This window comes from Strix uralensis, chromosome 4 (genome assembly GCF_047716275.1).
Source record: "Strix uralensis isolate ZFMK-TIS-50842 chromosome 4, bStrUra1, whole genome shotgun sequence".
In the NCBI taxonomy this organism is placed as follows: domain Eukaryota; kingdom Metazoa; phylum Chordata; class Aves; order Strigiformes; family Strigidae; genus Strix; species Strix uralensis.
The window spans coordinates 81505103-81519419 of record NC_133975.1 but is presented as its reverse complement, the minus strand read 5'-3'; the positions used below and the strand labels follow the sequence as shown (position 1 = coordinate 81519419).

General features: G+C 42.0%; 1 protein-coding gene across 1 annotated transcript; it reads left to right on the top strand.

The window, feature by feature from the left end:
* Positions 1-1108: 1108 nt before the first annotated feature.
* Positions 1109-9394, top strand: COQ2 (coenzyme Q2, polyprenyltransferase). The gene is made up of 7 exons (XM_074867435.1): positions 1109-1325; positions 1613-1779; positions 3807-3928; positions 4153-4238; positions 5101-5234; positions 5683-5871; positions 8876-9394. The coding sequence occupies exons 1-7, from the start codon at positions 1109-1111 to the stop codon at positions 9029-9031; spliced, it is 1071 nt and encodes a 356-aa protein (XP_074723536.1). The 3' UTR covers positions 9032-9394.
* Positions 9395-14317: the final 4923 nt, after the last annotated feature.

The window sequence follows — 14317 nt, the reverse complement described above, 5'->3', positions numbered from 1 at the left end:
GGACATTAGGGAAAAATGTTTCACAGAGAGTGGTCAGACAGTGGAACAGGCTGCCCAGGGAGGGGGTGGAGTCACCATCCCTGGATGTGTTTAAGGGTCGTTTGGATGAGATGTTGGGGGATATGGTGTAGGGGAGAACTTTGTAGAGTCGGGCTGATGGTTGGACTCAATGATCCCAAGGGTCTTTTCCAACCTGAATGATTCTATGATTCTATGTTTTTTTATGGTTGGAGTCGATCTTAAAGGTCTTTTCCAACCTAAATTATTCTATGATTCTATGATTCTAAAGTCACAAAAAAAAAGATAGTAGTTACACTTCATCAGAGGTGAGCAACTGTTTCTTTTATGGTCCTGTGTAAATTGTTTTACTGCTGTGGAATACTGCTCATGAAAAACAGCGAACAGATGAATGTGAAAGTCACTTCTCTGTCACATTGGGTTTTTACTTCCTCCTGGTAGACAACATTTTTGGAAATTAAAAGTTCAAAATAGTTTCCCTTGGTGAGTGTGTCAGTCATTCAAGCTGAAGGAAGTGTGGAATGAAACAGAAGTTATACACTACAGGGACACTGAATTCCCCCAAGAAATCTTTCGGCAGCAAATCTGCGGACGTTTTATCCCTGAAACCATGCCATGCAAGGCAAAGTTTTTATGGCTCTGTCCAAAGCTCCCCTCCCTCCCCAGTTTATGCAATAGCTCACCTAAGATGGTGGGAGAACTGAGTGAATGAGGACAGAGATCCAAAGGCCATATATTAAATCAGAAATTTTTATTAACTGCAGTCTGAGAGGTCTGGGAGATGAGACATATGCTGATGCATGAACACCTATGTCTTGATGACGATATGTTTGATGATACACAGCCACCTATGGGATTTCAACAAATAGTGTGGAAGATTGAAGAAATTTAGGCAAAACCAGCACACATGCTTTTAGCGAGGTGCTGAGGTGCAGCAACTACAGATTAGGGAAGTTATTAAATCTGTGCAGCCTCTTGTTTTACCGGAAGCTCCAGCCCCCCTCACAGCGGCCCCGCGCCCGGGCCCGGCGGGGGCCCTGCGCATGCGCGGTGCCACGTGACGCCGTCACGCCGGAAGCGCGCCGGCAAGATGGCGGCGCTCTTGGCGCGGCTCTGCCGGGGCGCTCCTGGCCTCCGCGCCTCCCGCCTGCCCCTCGTCGCCGCCGCCGCTGCCCCGCCGTTTCGCCGCCCCTCCGCGCCGCCGGCACCACCGCGGCCGCTCAGCTTTTCGGCGGCCGAGCTGGTGCGCGCCGCGCCGGCCCCGCTGCAGCCGTACCTGCGCCTCATGCGGCTGCACCAGCCCGCCGGTGAGCGGGGCGGGGCGGGGCCGTAGCCATGGCGACGCGGAAGCCATATTGACGCGGTAACCATGGCGACGGGGCGGCCAGGGTGACGCGTGGAGCCGCGGTTGCCTCTGACGGGCGGCCGGGAGGGTGCGGGGGGTGCTGTGCCGGTGGCAGACGATTCTGCCAAAGGAGCGTGTGTCTGCGCGGCAACGCCGTTACTCAGCAGCGAGCTGCCGTCCTGCCCCGCAGCCCCAGCCCCGCGCCTCGCTGCCCTGCTCACCCCACGCGCGGGTTTTGCCTCCCCTCAGGGACATGGCTGCTGTACCTGCCGTGCACCTGGAGCATCGCTTTGGCGGCCGAGCCGGGCTGCCTCCCCGACTGGCACACGCTGTCCCTGTTCGGCATCGGAGCGGTGCTCATGCGCGGGGCCGGCTGCACCATCAATGACATGTGGGATCGTGACTATGACAAAAAGGTAGAGAAACCCTCGTGGGCTTGCCGAGACCTAGGGACATGAATTGCTGCTGAATTAACCAAATACATGCCCGCTCATCTCCAAAAGCAGCAGCAATTGCTCCAGGTTCAGAAATTCCTCCGTGTTTCTATCTGAGCTGCATGCAATGAATTTGTCTACATTTCCTCCTAGCACAGGAGAAATCATTTCATTCTGTATAACATTTCTCTGTCTGGAACTGTAATAAGTCTTCTAGAGTACTTACCTCTGTGTAAGATAAATTATGTGGTGTTGTCAGCTGGAGGTAGTACTTGAACAAGTTTATATTTCAAATTTGTTTTGCATGACAGAACAAAGTAACACTTTTTTTGCTGCACTTGCTAGTTACAATCTACCCAAGAACCATTTTATTTTTTTTTTCTAATTTTCAGGAGCAGGGTTTCCTTAAGTATTGTTAATTTCTTCATGAGAATGGCTGTGAAGAGTATAGTGCCCAACCTGAGCTAATCCTCTTCTGTTATGTTGTATTTTTCATCTCCCTTTTGTTCAGAAGAGGGAAGTAAGCAAAAGGCAGTGCCCAGGGTCAGATGTTGGAATGTGCACAAGTGCAGGCTTGCAGGGAAGTGTCCTGGTGATGCATCACTGTTTGCTTGTCCTGTTTTCTGTTTCTATATTGTTCCTCTGGTTTTGGGTTTTGATGCTGGCAAGAGACAGGATAATGAGCCAATCTGGTATGTGAAGTTCTTCTTACAGCACTGTTGTTCTCTTGGGAAGGCCACGAATCAGTACAGGCTTTGTGGCAGCTTTGGATAGTTTAGGGTTCAGAGGTTATTAACAACTACATATACCAAAAGTGTTTGACAGGGTGGTCTGTGTGATAAGTAAGATGGAATTTTCAATATAATGAATTCATTTATACACTAACGTGATGTGGTTAGGTGTAAAGTTTTAAAAATTTCCATTGCAGCTCTTTCTTACATACCTTAAAAGGATATCTTCAAAACAAATGTGATAGAGGCTGGGTCAATAGCAGGATGTTGGCTTGTGTTGGTGATTGTGGTTTGGGGCTTTAGATTTTATGTTACTGACTATTTGGTAAATCTTTTCTTTCCCTTCTTTAAATGAAATGTCCCATGTTTGGTTACGATGAGCAGTGGAATTGGTCATGTTAAATGCATGTTTAAACTGCAAAAGCAGTAGTTGACATTAAACATAACCTGATTGGGGGGGGAACAAACTAAAAGGGTTTATGTAAATTCACATTATTAAAGCATATGCAGAACACTTTATACATACATAGTATTCTGTTAAAAGTTTTAACCTCTTCAAGTAGATTTTACACCATTTTCATCAAAATGCAAAACTTCTGTCTTTTTTTTTTTTTTCTTTTTGCAGTCGTCACCTTTGGCAAGTAAATCACCATATATAACAGTTTAACTTTTTTCTGATATTTGTTTCTTCCTTCAGTTTGCCATGTATGATTTCTTGTTCCAGCGTTTCTAAACTCCATTGCATCCCAACTAGGATTAAATTAATTGTACTTTCACGGTTATTAACAATGGTTATGCGTAATATACATGTGTAATAGCAATGGTTATTAACAATGCTAGAGGAGCCCTACATCTTTATGATATTTTATATGGTATTCACTTTAAAGTGTTTAAGCACAGAAGTGCTGCTCAAAATTCAGATAGTTAGCTCACAACTTTTTAAGTCTGATTTTTTTTTTTTTCCTAAGGTAATAAAATTCATATACAAGATGTCTACAGTGTTTCTAATCAGCCTCACTGGACACAAGTGGCACTTTATTTCTGCTGTAGTTTTTAAAGCCTGCATACTTCTGTTTTAAGTGCTGCTGCTTAGAAATACAGCTCATGTCCGTGATGATATGCTACGTTTGTATTGTTGAAGGAACTCGTCTCATACGTTCTGTGACCTGTTTCTGTTTATTTTTCCGCTTATATGCCAATGGTGTGACTTTTAGTTTTAATACACATTGGAATATGTTATATTGGATTTAGTATTCATGTTATTCTTTCCATTTTTAGGTGGTGAGGACAGCAAGTAGGCCCCTGGCAGCTGGAGAGATCTCCACTTTTCAGTCCTTCGTTTTTCTTGGGGGACAGCTTAGCTTGGCACTTTGTGTGCTTCTGTGTCTGAATTACTATAGGTGATGTATAACTTGTTTTTTGTTTTTTAAAATTTGATTCCAGGTCCAGAGTTAAGCACAGAGATTTTCAGCAGAAAAGGTATTGGGGGCAGAAGGAAGAGTCATGGAATTGTATTTGAAAGTAAAAGAATGAGTTCAGTACTATGTGCAACTCCTGTAATGCTGCACTATTATCTTACGATCTTTAGACTGGCAAACAATAAACCTCTTGGTACTTTTTACAGTATCATTCTGGGAGCAGCCTCTTTGTCTCTTGTGATCACCTACCCTCTGATGAAGAGAATAACATATTGGCCACAGTTAGTTTTGGGTGAGTTGGAAATATTTTTACTATTTTTTTCTTCAGATGTACTTTTTAGGGTGTTTTACAAATCAGTAATTGAACTTCAGCAATCTGATTTCTTATAACTATATTAAAATAGAAATGCCTTACAGACAATGTTCTGTTGTGCCAGAAGCTTCTTAAACAATTTATAACACATATAAGAGTTGATGTTTGGGTTTGGGGTTTTTCTTGTTAAAAATCAGTTCCTTATTTTGACGGAGTGAGGGGAGGGAGAAAAGGAGGGAGAAAATATTTGCCATTTGGGAATCAGCTTTAGTTTAGGGGTTATCTCGAAACCTTTCTTAAACATGCATTTGTCCTGCATTTCAGTCTTCAGCCTCTAAAATAATTCCTATGCAGAAACTGACGGTGCTTATATTCCAGGTTGAACTACTGAAACGTACCTTTGTATCTTGGCCTTCACATTCCAGCTGCCTTCAGTTTTTTGACCTAAAATTGTAATTTTCAGCCTTGAAGTACCATAGTTGGCTGTGGTGCACTGTTTTGCAGTCATACCAACATCTTCTGTTATACTGGCATCTAAGAATGTTAACTTTAGACCCGTTGTTTGAGTACACTGGAATAGTTCTGTGCAGATTTAAATTGGGGAAAATGCATGGCTATACATATTTCTCCTTGTATTTCCAGGGTATTTAATGTCAAATTACTTTTATTTATTACCTGCCTGAAAATAAGCGGTAGAAAAATAGAGATGCCAGTATTGTACAAAAAGCTGCTGCTATGATACACGCTTGAACAAATAATATTTAATTCTATACGTGTAATTTAGATTGCTCCTGGCAATCTTATAACTTTTTTCTTTTTTTTACTCCCTTTATGTTTTTAGGACTTACATTTAATTGGGGAGCCCTTCTTGGCTGGTCTGCCATCAGAGGGTCATGTGAGTGGTCTGTGTGTTTGCCCTTGTACTTTGCTGGAGTAATGTGGACACTGGTATACGATACCATTTATGCACATCAGGTGGAGTAACAGTGGGAAATTTTAGATATCTGTGTATGTTTGCGTGTTTAATTTACAACTTTGTTGTCAAACAGCAGTACTAACCTGTTGCAGTTCTTCGCTCTCAGCTGAGCTAAAACAGCACCAAAGAAACCTCAGCCCTTGCACCTTTTATTGTTATTTGAAAATGTTTTACATATCGAGTAGAAAGCTGGAAGTACAATGCACTTTGTGTGCTGATGCATTTGCATTGTGTAAATAACTTTGGCATTGGTATTAGCTCTTGGCTGCTAAAGCAGCTCTAAGAACTAACCTTCTGATTTATATTTTAATGTAGGGACTTACAAATGCACTTAAATTGGGTTCCTCATAAGAAGCACTGGAAACTTAAGCAAGGCCCCCTTCTTATTTTCCTTACGAAGCGACAGTTTGATTGTGGATTTTTTGCTAATTCATCCTTTCATCCTAGGATAAGAGGGACGACATCATTATCGGTGTGAAGTCAACAGCGTTACACTTCAAGGAGGATACGAAGCAGTGGCTCAGTGCCTTCAGCCTTGCAATGCTCCTGAGTTTGTGCATGGCAGGAATGAATTGTAACCAGACGTTCCCGTATTACTCAGCTGTGGCTGCCGTAGGGGCTCACCTAGCGCACCAGGTTTGATGGATTTATTTATACTTTTTCCATGTGGAAGTTCTTGATAAGAAATCAGGGTGCTTTTCAACACCCATCAATTCGCCATCTACCTAAAAAACCCCAATTCCTCTAAAGAGAACTGAAGTCTCATGACAATGAGCTTGCTTAAGTACCTTTTGCAGACTGTTTGTTTGAAGAGGCCTCCAGTGGTCCACACACTGTAAAACACTCATTTTCAGTCTGTTCCGAACCAACAGAACAATATGAAAATGAATGTTGCATGTTCTGTCTCAGTGATGGTTAATTTTACGTCTAAACAATTCTGTACTGTGGCCTGGAGGTTCAGTCTGGGATCTAACAATATAAGAAAATTTTCTGTGGCTTGTTCACTACCACCTGTAGTGTTACCATAAGTTTGGTCGGAAAAGAATCGTCTAAGCCTTGGTTTGAAGTTTCAGAAGGCAGGCATTCTTTATTACAGCACCGGATGCACGGAGGATCGTGCCACCCAACGTGCATGCCTCAAGTGACAACGCACAGAGTTTATATTGCAGAACAATTTACATATGCATTAGATTTCCTGGAATAGTTACACATAGTCATTCTGTTTCCTGGAACAAATTGTAACATTTGCATCCTAATTACGCATGTGCTTTGAGTCTCTGAGGGTCCTTCCTGGGGATCTTTGGTGGTCTTCAGGGGTTTCCTTTAGTTGAACTCTCCTCTGGAGCATGCACAGTGTGGGTTAACCTACACGCTTGTTTTTCTTGAATGTGGTTGGCTGTTTTTGGCAGGTTCTGACTGCAAAACTCCAGGTTCTCTGAGCCCAGTGTCTCCTTGTTCTGAAAGTTTGATACATGTTAAGCAAACATGGACCAATCATATCAGGGTGACCTTAAAAGGTGTAACAGAACATTTCTTTCTACTTGTTGCTCAAGGCAGCAGCAGCAGTTGTTAATATAATTTTCTGGTCATTGATAGTTCTAATTCACAGCTCTTTTTATAGCAGAGAACAATCCAGTTAAGTCTTGTAGTTGTATTAGTTTAGAAATTTTAACGAATAACAGAAAGAAAGAAATTAGCTTTGTCAGTAAAGGAAGTAGATAGGATCTTCTTATCCTGTTCTTTCTGAATCCTAACAACTGTGTTGCTCAGCCTTGTAGTGACAAGTCAGTCTCTATGAAAATTAATTGCTGGCCTTGATAGGCGAGTGATAGCAAAGGGGATAGTGCGTTGCACGTAGTAAAAGTGTTGACAGTCTGAGAAGTTAAGTCTGTGTTTATCATTAAACTTTTTAAAGCAGGTTAGACTTATGTTGCACTTTAATGGGAGTAGCTCATGCAGGTGATGGGTATTAAACATACCTCTGAGTAGGAGAATTCTTGGGATGATGTAGTCTGGTGCTTGTCAGCCACTGCTTTTCATAGCAATTGTGCTTGGAAATCTATGAGGGAAGGAATACTACATTCCGCTGGATAATCATTTACAGTTTGAATTGTCAGAGAGGCCTTACACTGAAGTTTTGGCAGAAATGGAAATTACTTTCCTGCAGGGAGGATTTATAAGTGAGAATGCAGACATATTGAATGTAAGTGAAGAGTGCACAACAGTTGTGTAGATTGCCAAAGTCATAAGAGCGGCATTTTTCTGTGTACCACAGAGTAGCTTCTTTTTGAGTGATTATTTTAATATTAGTTCTGCCTAAACAGCCTCATGCATCTTGTTCAAGATTTCTGAACGTGTGCTTAATGGAGTTTAGAAAACCGAGTAAGCTGCATGAGGAGTAGGTTTTCCTTAATTCACTGAATTTGTGCCTGAGACAGAGGAATTTGGGTCCTAAAGATGTCAAATTTCTATCCCACTGAAGAAGTTCACTGATAGAAAAATAAACATCTTTTATTTGCTTTGCATTTCTGAAGGTATATCTTGTGGCTCGGCTGCTGTTAGGTTTTGTTTGTCGGTTCAGTGTTTTCAGTTCCCTGTGCTTGAGGAACTGACAGGTTTTCAAGGGTGTGTATAACATCGTGTCTTAGAAGCTTGGGGACAATATTTCAGATTATTTGATCAGAACCCAGCCCTGTCACCTCTGTACCCCTGCAAATAGCAGAGAAACAGGTTTCCCAGGGAAGGTTTCACTTCTTTTAGTCAGATGCATTCTGTCTTGGCTTCTTCAGAGGCTGAATTGCAAGGTTTCAGATTTTGGGGGGTACTTTTTTATTAACCCTTTCACTTGTTTTGCCTAACATTTCCTCTTGTCATCCCTCTCAGGACTTGTGTATCAAGTTTTGTTTCCAGGAATGTTTTTCAGTAACTTTGCTTTTGCTGGACTGTGTGGGTTTTTTTCCACCTTTAGTTGTGACTCACAGCAGACAGCTGCCATGCTGGGGAGGCCTTGCTTCTCGCTGTTGTTGTAGGTGTACTGGTTCTCTTTTGCAAGAGAGGTGAACAGACATGGCTAACAGCAACTGGACTAAACCAGCCCTGTGTGACTTAGGCAGGGCTGGGCACCTTTCTGTGCATTCCAGTTAGCCTGGTTCACTGCTGGCTTTCCAGTGCCTTCTCTCTACTGGAACAGGGAGCAACACCTTGCAGCAGAGATTTGAAGGTTTATTTATTTTTATTTGAAGTTCACACTTAAGAATTAGATGGCTACCTACTGAGGAAAATCTCAAAAAGCCTTGTTTACATGGTCAGATGTTTTTACATTTTAAAATATCAAACCAGACACATCAGTATCCAGGCTGTTTATATGGTCCTTCATTGAGAGGGTCTGGGAATTGTATTCATATGTGATCCGTGACTTTTCTGCTGTATGTTGAATAAATCTGTCAAGTAAACCTAGGTGCCAGTTATGCAAAAAATCCGTTGTAAGCACAGAGTATTCCTATTTATTGTGGACATAAGGGTAGACCAGAATTTGAGATTCAGGTTTTGAAAGTTACAGACCTTTTTGTGTCTGTGATGTGTCAAATATATATGCATCTGTAGAATAATAATGCTAGAATGTTATACTGTGCTTTTGCAGATTTACACTTTGGACATAGACAAACCTGAAGACTGTTGGAAGAAATTTGCTTCAAATCGTACTGTAGGAGTTCTGCTCTTCACAGGGATTGTGCTTGGAAATCTGTGGAAACGAAAAGACTCTAAAAATGTAGAAGAGCCTGTAGAAAACAAGTAGTTGAAAATACTATAAATACTGATATTTTAGTCCAGCTAAAATTAAGTTCTGTAAGAAGGAAAATACTTTTAACATAACTATAGCTGCTTTACACTATTTATAAAAACTGGTGAAAACGTTCTTGTTTCTGAAAACATGCAAATGAGATTATCCTACAATGTAAGTTTTTATGATCCTTAAATGACTTCAGCCTTCATAGAGGCTTCAAGTGAGGCTGCTCTGCTGCTTCTGTGCAGTACAAGCAAACTTCTGTCAAGCTCTCAAGACTGTGAGCCCAAGATTTTATACAAAACAGATGTCTCAGTGATGGCACATGGAAAAATGCAAAGTGATTTCAGGAGGTGAATAAAATGTGGCTGTACAGTTTGGTATTCTGATTTATTACATGAATAATTTTCAGTTTGGGTTGGAGCTTGTTGTGTGGAAGAATTGCAGTAACAATTTCTATCCTGAGATGTCTAGAAGCAGTCAGGACTGTGTGAGTGTGTGAGGTCTAGAATAAGAAGTCAACAGAGAAGTACTTAAAAGTACCTCTTGCAGTGGTTGCTGACAGTGGTTCCTTTTCACATGAAAAGAACAGACAAAGTTGCCTGCACAGAGGGAGTGGAGCTTGTTTATCAAGAATGATTTGAACACAGACTACTGACTTAAAAACAGCAACCCAGAGCTATCGCCAAGTGTGCATGACTGGTGTTGACCCTGAGCTATGAATTCATCATGCAAAGTGATCCTCATTTTTATTTTTTAATTCTGTTCATTTTTACTTATGCCTACTGGTTTTATTTGTAGTCTTACAGGAATAATTTGTTTATAGGAGGATGCCTATAAACACAAATAACAACTGCAGGCTAACAGTTACATTGCTACAAAACATTCATGTTTTCAAGTTGTTTTGCTGATTAAGGATACCAACTGAACTCGGACACCAGAGTGAAAAGAGCAGGCGTATTTTACTGGGGATAACTAAATAATGTAACAGAGTAATACAGAAAACATGCAGTAAGAAAAGGCAGAATAATGCACTTAAAGCAAACGAACAGGGAAATACAGGGTAATGCATCAAATCATTACTATGTGAGAGAGAGAATAGTGATGAAGAAAGATCCCTCACCACTTGCACCCGTTACCATCATCCAGACCCGCAGGCGCTGGGCAGCCCCGGTTACAGCGAGGATTTGCAGAGCCTGTCCCGGCAAGTGGGAAACCCTACACAGTGCCTCCACCCATAGCTGAGGCATCCGAAGTCACTGTGAGCGGGTCCAGCCTTATATACCAAAAATCAGCAAGCCAGAATAGCTGGCACCTTTGTTTTGAGTGAAAACACCTGGTTTCACTCTCACATTAGATTCTCCCAGAGCCTGGCCAGGGCTCAAGGAGGAAGCAAAGGGAGTTTCCCTGCTTATCTAATTTATTTATTAGCAAGGTCACACATCTGGTCCCAAGGCCAGACAACTGGCTCCATGGCCTTATTAACTTGCCCCCACACAAAGAAGGATAAAGATATATTCAGCATAGACATGTTTTATGATATCTAAGCTACATCTTTCATAACTGAGCATACATATTTCACTAATGATTACATACTAAGTCAGCAGCTTCGGCTCAGGGCCTGTCAGGCTTCAATACTTCAACACTTTGGCACTTTTTACATCAGCAGAGGTGGTTTGTTATAACCCAGCACAAGCCCTACTAGCACAATGGTTATCAGTTATAAAATGTACAGGATTCATCTATAGGGCAACTCTAGCTTGGGCCTGTTGTCCATGCCTTAGCACTTCACAAGTGGTTTACACTCGCTCAGTTACATGATTTGCACAGTAGTTAACCTTTTCTTTGACTCCTGATGTTAAAGAGCTTGTAGGACATGTTCTGGAATTAATTTCTGTGGAAGGAGCAACGGATGTGCCTATTCCAGGAGAACGATACAGTGGAATTTACCTCAGTTTACATACTGGTGGGCAGTGCGAGCACGCTTTTCCCCACGGGTGGCTTTGCGTAAGCCTGCATGCGGGGCTGTGGTTCGGTGATGCAGAGCATTTGTTTGCCAAACTCATTATGGGATTCCAGCGACCTTCCCTGATGTCTGCTCTGTTCCTGAAGTGGTGGGGCACAACTGTGTGTGCAGTCACACCAAAAATAAGGCTGCCTACTGGTCTAGCTCTGAAGATGGGTATCATATTTTAAGGTTATTTAAACCGATATGTCTGAGAGATGTTGCAGTCCAGAGCCACATGTTCAGGGTTTGCTAACTATAGGGTTGCATTACCAATAACAGTTGGCAAAGAAGTTCCTGTTGCAGGGAAACGAAAAAACATGTAATGAGTCAATGGCTTTGGTCACAGAAGATCCTTTTTGGGGCTGGAACAAACTTCTGTGTGTTCTTAACACGTCTTTTTAACATACACCTTGCAAAGTTGTGTTTTCTTTTACTATTTAAACAAGCAATGTCAAATATATTTTGAGCAAATAAGAAAAAGTAGATTTTTCAGCCTGACTGCACATAAGATAGAAATATATGAAAAAATTAGGAAGTGTAACTGCTTTTAGGGCCTCCTTGGTCCTTACGCAGAAATTGTTCTTAAATTGGGTTTACAATTTTGGGGTGGAGGAAGTATTAAGTCAAAGCAAAGCAGTTTAAAAATGAAGAATAAGGAGTTTCTGAACAATTATGTGACAAAGTTGCATTTTGTAGAGGGAGAATTGGATGCATCCAACTTCGTGTGAACTTTGGTTATAAGGGATTTAATAGTAATAAAAAAGTCTTGTGATGTAATTAGTATGGATCAGTTTCTTAGTACCTGTAATATTAGCTTAGAGGGGTTGTGGCAAAAGTTACTCATCTGTTCTTAACATATTAAAGTGTCTTTAAGTAGCTTAAATTTGGGAAGAGCTCACATTTTGTAGTGCCTCTGAACCTACTGGTGTCCTTTGTCTGATGACACCTTGTCACAAGTGTTTGCCTTGTAATGAGAGGAAGAAGAAGGTGTAGCTAAATAGAGTAAAAATTCAAGTTTCAGAACAGTCCTCATGTCCTAAACTTGAAAATCACTGCATGTTTTCCATGGGGGTTTTCTAAATTCATCTCGAAATGCATTTCACAAAGATAAGCCGTAGCTGTATTTTAGGTTCGTTCCGTGACAAATGAAGAAACGTTTAGGTTTTAGGCTGTAATACTGGGAGTGATATTTGTGTGAGCATTTTATGATTAATACACAGAAATAAGAAATAACTTTTTAAGTGCAAAGGAGACAAAGGCTGAGCTACTTCCTGGCTAAAACCCTGTTTGCATCTGCTGGCAGGTGTATGTGCATATCCTCTGTTTCCATTCCCAAGTTGTTCTATTCCAAATCTTCACAAAGAGCTTTCTGCTGTATTTAGATACAGTTTGTTTAAAAAAGTATCAAGTACACTTATCTCTAAGCAGCAGCTTCATTATTAGCTAGTGTGCTTTTGCGCAAATAAACAGTGTCCTCTGGAAGTTTCTCCTCCCCTTCCTTTTCCCCAGAACCTTGAGATAAATGCTTGTGGAGGCAGCAGGAAGGTCAAATGTGCATTGCAAAGGCAACATGAAGCACTGGCAGTTGCTCAGCGAAACAGAAGACTGTAACCAACACAAACGCTTGTCTTTGTGCGCTCCCATTGTCCTTTGCAGAAAGCTCTATCAAAGCAACACCAGCTCTTTGTCCAGGAGTAGCCATGAGTATGTAGGGGTGCTAGTGCCTGTGGGGATATGGGGAGGGGTTGCCAAGGTGTTGGCAGCCCTTCATGGTGGCGCTGGGTTTTTGACTCAGAAGCCTGCTTGGGACAGTGGCACACGGGAGCTTTCACACTCACCTTCGCCAAGGGGAGGGACTCGCCGTAGGCTCATCCAAGGCGAATTGTGACTGTATTTTGCTATTCATATTGGTAAATATGGCATCATATTAATGCAAGGGGGTCAGATTCTTCCATCCCTCCCTCTAATTTCAGGAAAGGATGGCTGGAGGCACCTAGCTGAGGAACTGTGGTATGCAAACAGCGCAGGCTGGAGGACGTGGGACAGCCAGCATGGCTGGAAGGGCAGTCTGGCCACAGAGGGTCACCAGCTTGGTAGGCCAGGCTTAGCACCAGCCACTGGTAGCGAAAAAGTGGCTTGACTCAAAAGTCGGAAAGGTGTGTCAGCACGTGGAAAGATTGGAGCATCCTGTGGGCTGAAGTCACTGAAAAGCTGGCTGAAGATAAAGGTAGCCCATCACCTGTTCTGGCACGGCATTGCGGTTAGCAGTGTCTTCAGGGAAGACACTGAAAGCACAATGGTTGTGATGAAGGACTGGTGTGGTAAACAGAGCAGGAGAATGTATTTTGTGGGCGGTTCTTTGTTTTTTCCTTTTGGCAAAAGCAGGGAAAGGGCCATTAATTTATTTCTAAATGCATCACAGTGTAAATACCAGGAGAGAAGATCCATTTAAGCTTCAAAACAAAGTTGACAAGAAAAAATGTGGATGTCAACCGCCATGGATAATGTGAAGTCTTGGTACTAGCTGAAGGCTCCTGGCATACTGGACAGGTGAGTTTCCTGCAGTGCCTCCCTGTAGGTTGTGACAGAGGCAAAAGGCCAGAGCAAATTTTAACACTGTGTGCTAGATACAGTACCAAAATTACAAAAGAAATTGCAAAAAAAAAATGGTTTTCCATCCCCCTACCCCCGCCCAGGCAGCTGTACACGCATGGTTTTGTCTGAGCTAAGCAGGAAGAGGTCTAATACAATTAAAAAAGCAAAACAAAACCAGTAACAAAAAACAGTGTTCAAATGCCGCATTCAAAACTTTTAAAAGTACAGCTTTTATTTCTGGAAGAGTGAGCGGAAATTCCTGCCCTAATGAAAAAAAACCAACCAAACAAAACCCACCCCTGAATGTTTACACCAGCAGAACACAATTCTTCCAAATTGCAGAACTTCTTGGCTATGACAGGTAGCGTAACAGGGAGAAGTATCTAATATAAAATATGTTGCTCCAACTGCATAAAGAACAGAACCAAGGCTGTAACAAGCTGTGAGGTGGGGGGGAAGAAACTGTATGCCCATTCCACAGTACCTTGCTTTTTTTCCTGGATTGGCATCAAAGTATTGTTCAGCTCTGAATTAAACGTATATTGGAGGGAAATAATTTTATCTGCAAGTTAACCCTGCAGGCAACAGTACATGCATAGCATGAAGGGACTGTTGTGAGGAAAAACTTCAACAGTGCTAAGTGGCTGCTTAGTAGAAAGACCTGTGTGCATTTTGTGTTGGCTGTCATGCTGTAG

Coding starts and splice junctions, on each gene's coding strand:
- COQ2 (XM_074867435.1), top strand. CDS start 1,109: ATGGCGGCGCTCTTGGCGCGGCTCTGCCGGGGCGCTCCTGGCCTCCGC. Junction 5,235..5,682: donor ATACCATTTATGCACATCAG/GTGGAGTAACAG, acceptor CTTTCATCCTAG/GATAAGAGGGACGACATCAT. Junction 5,872..8,875: donor GGGCTCACCTAGCGCACCAG/GTTTGATGGATT, acceptor GTGCTTTTGCAG/ATTTACACTTTGGACATAGA.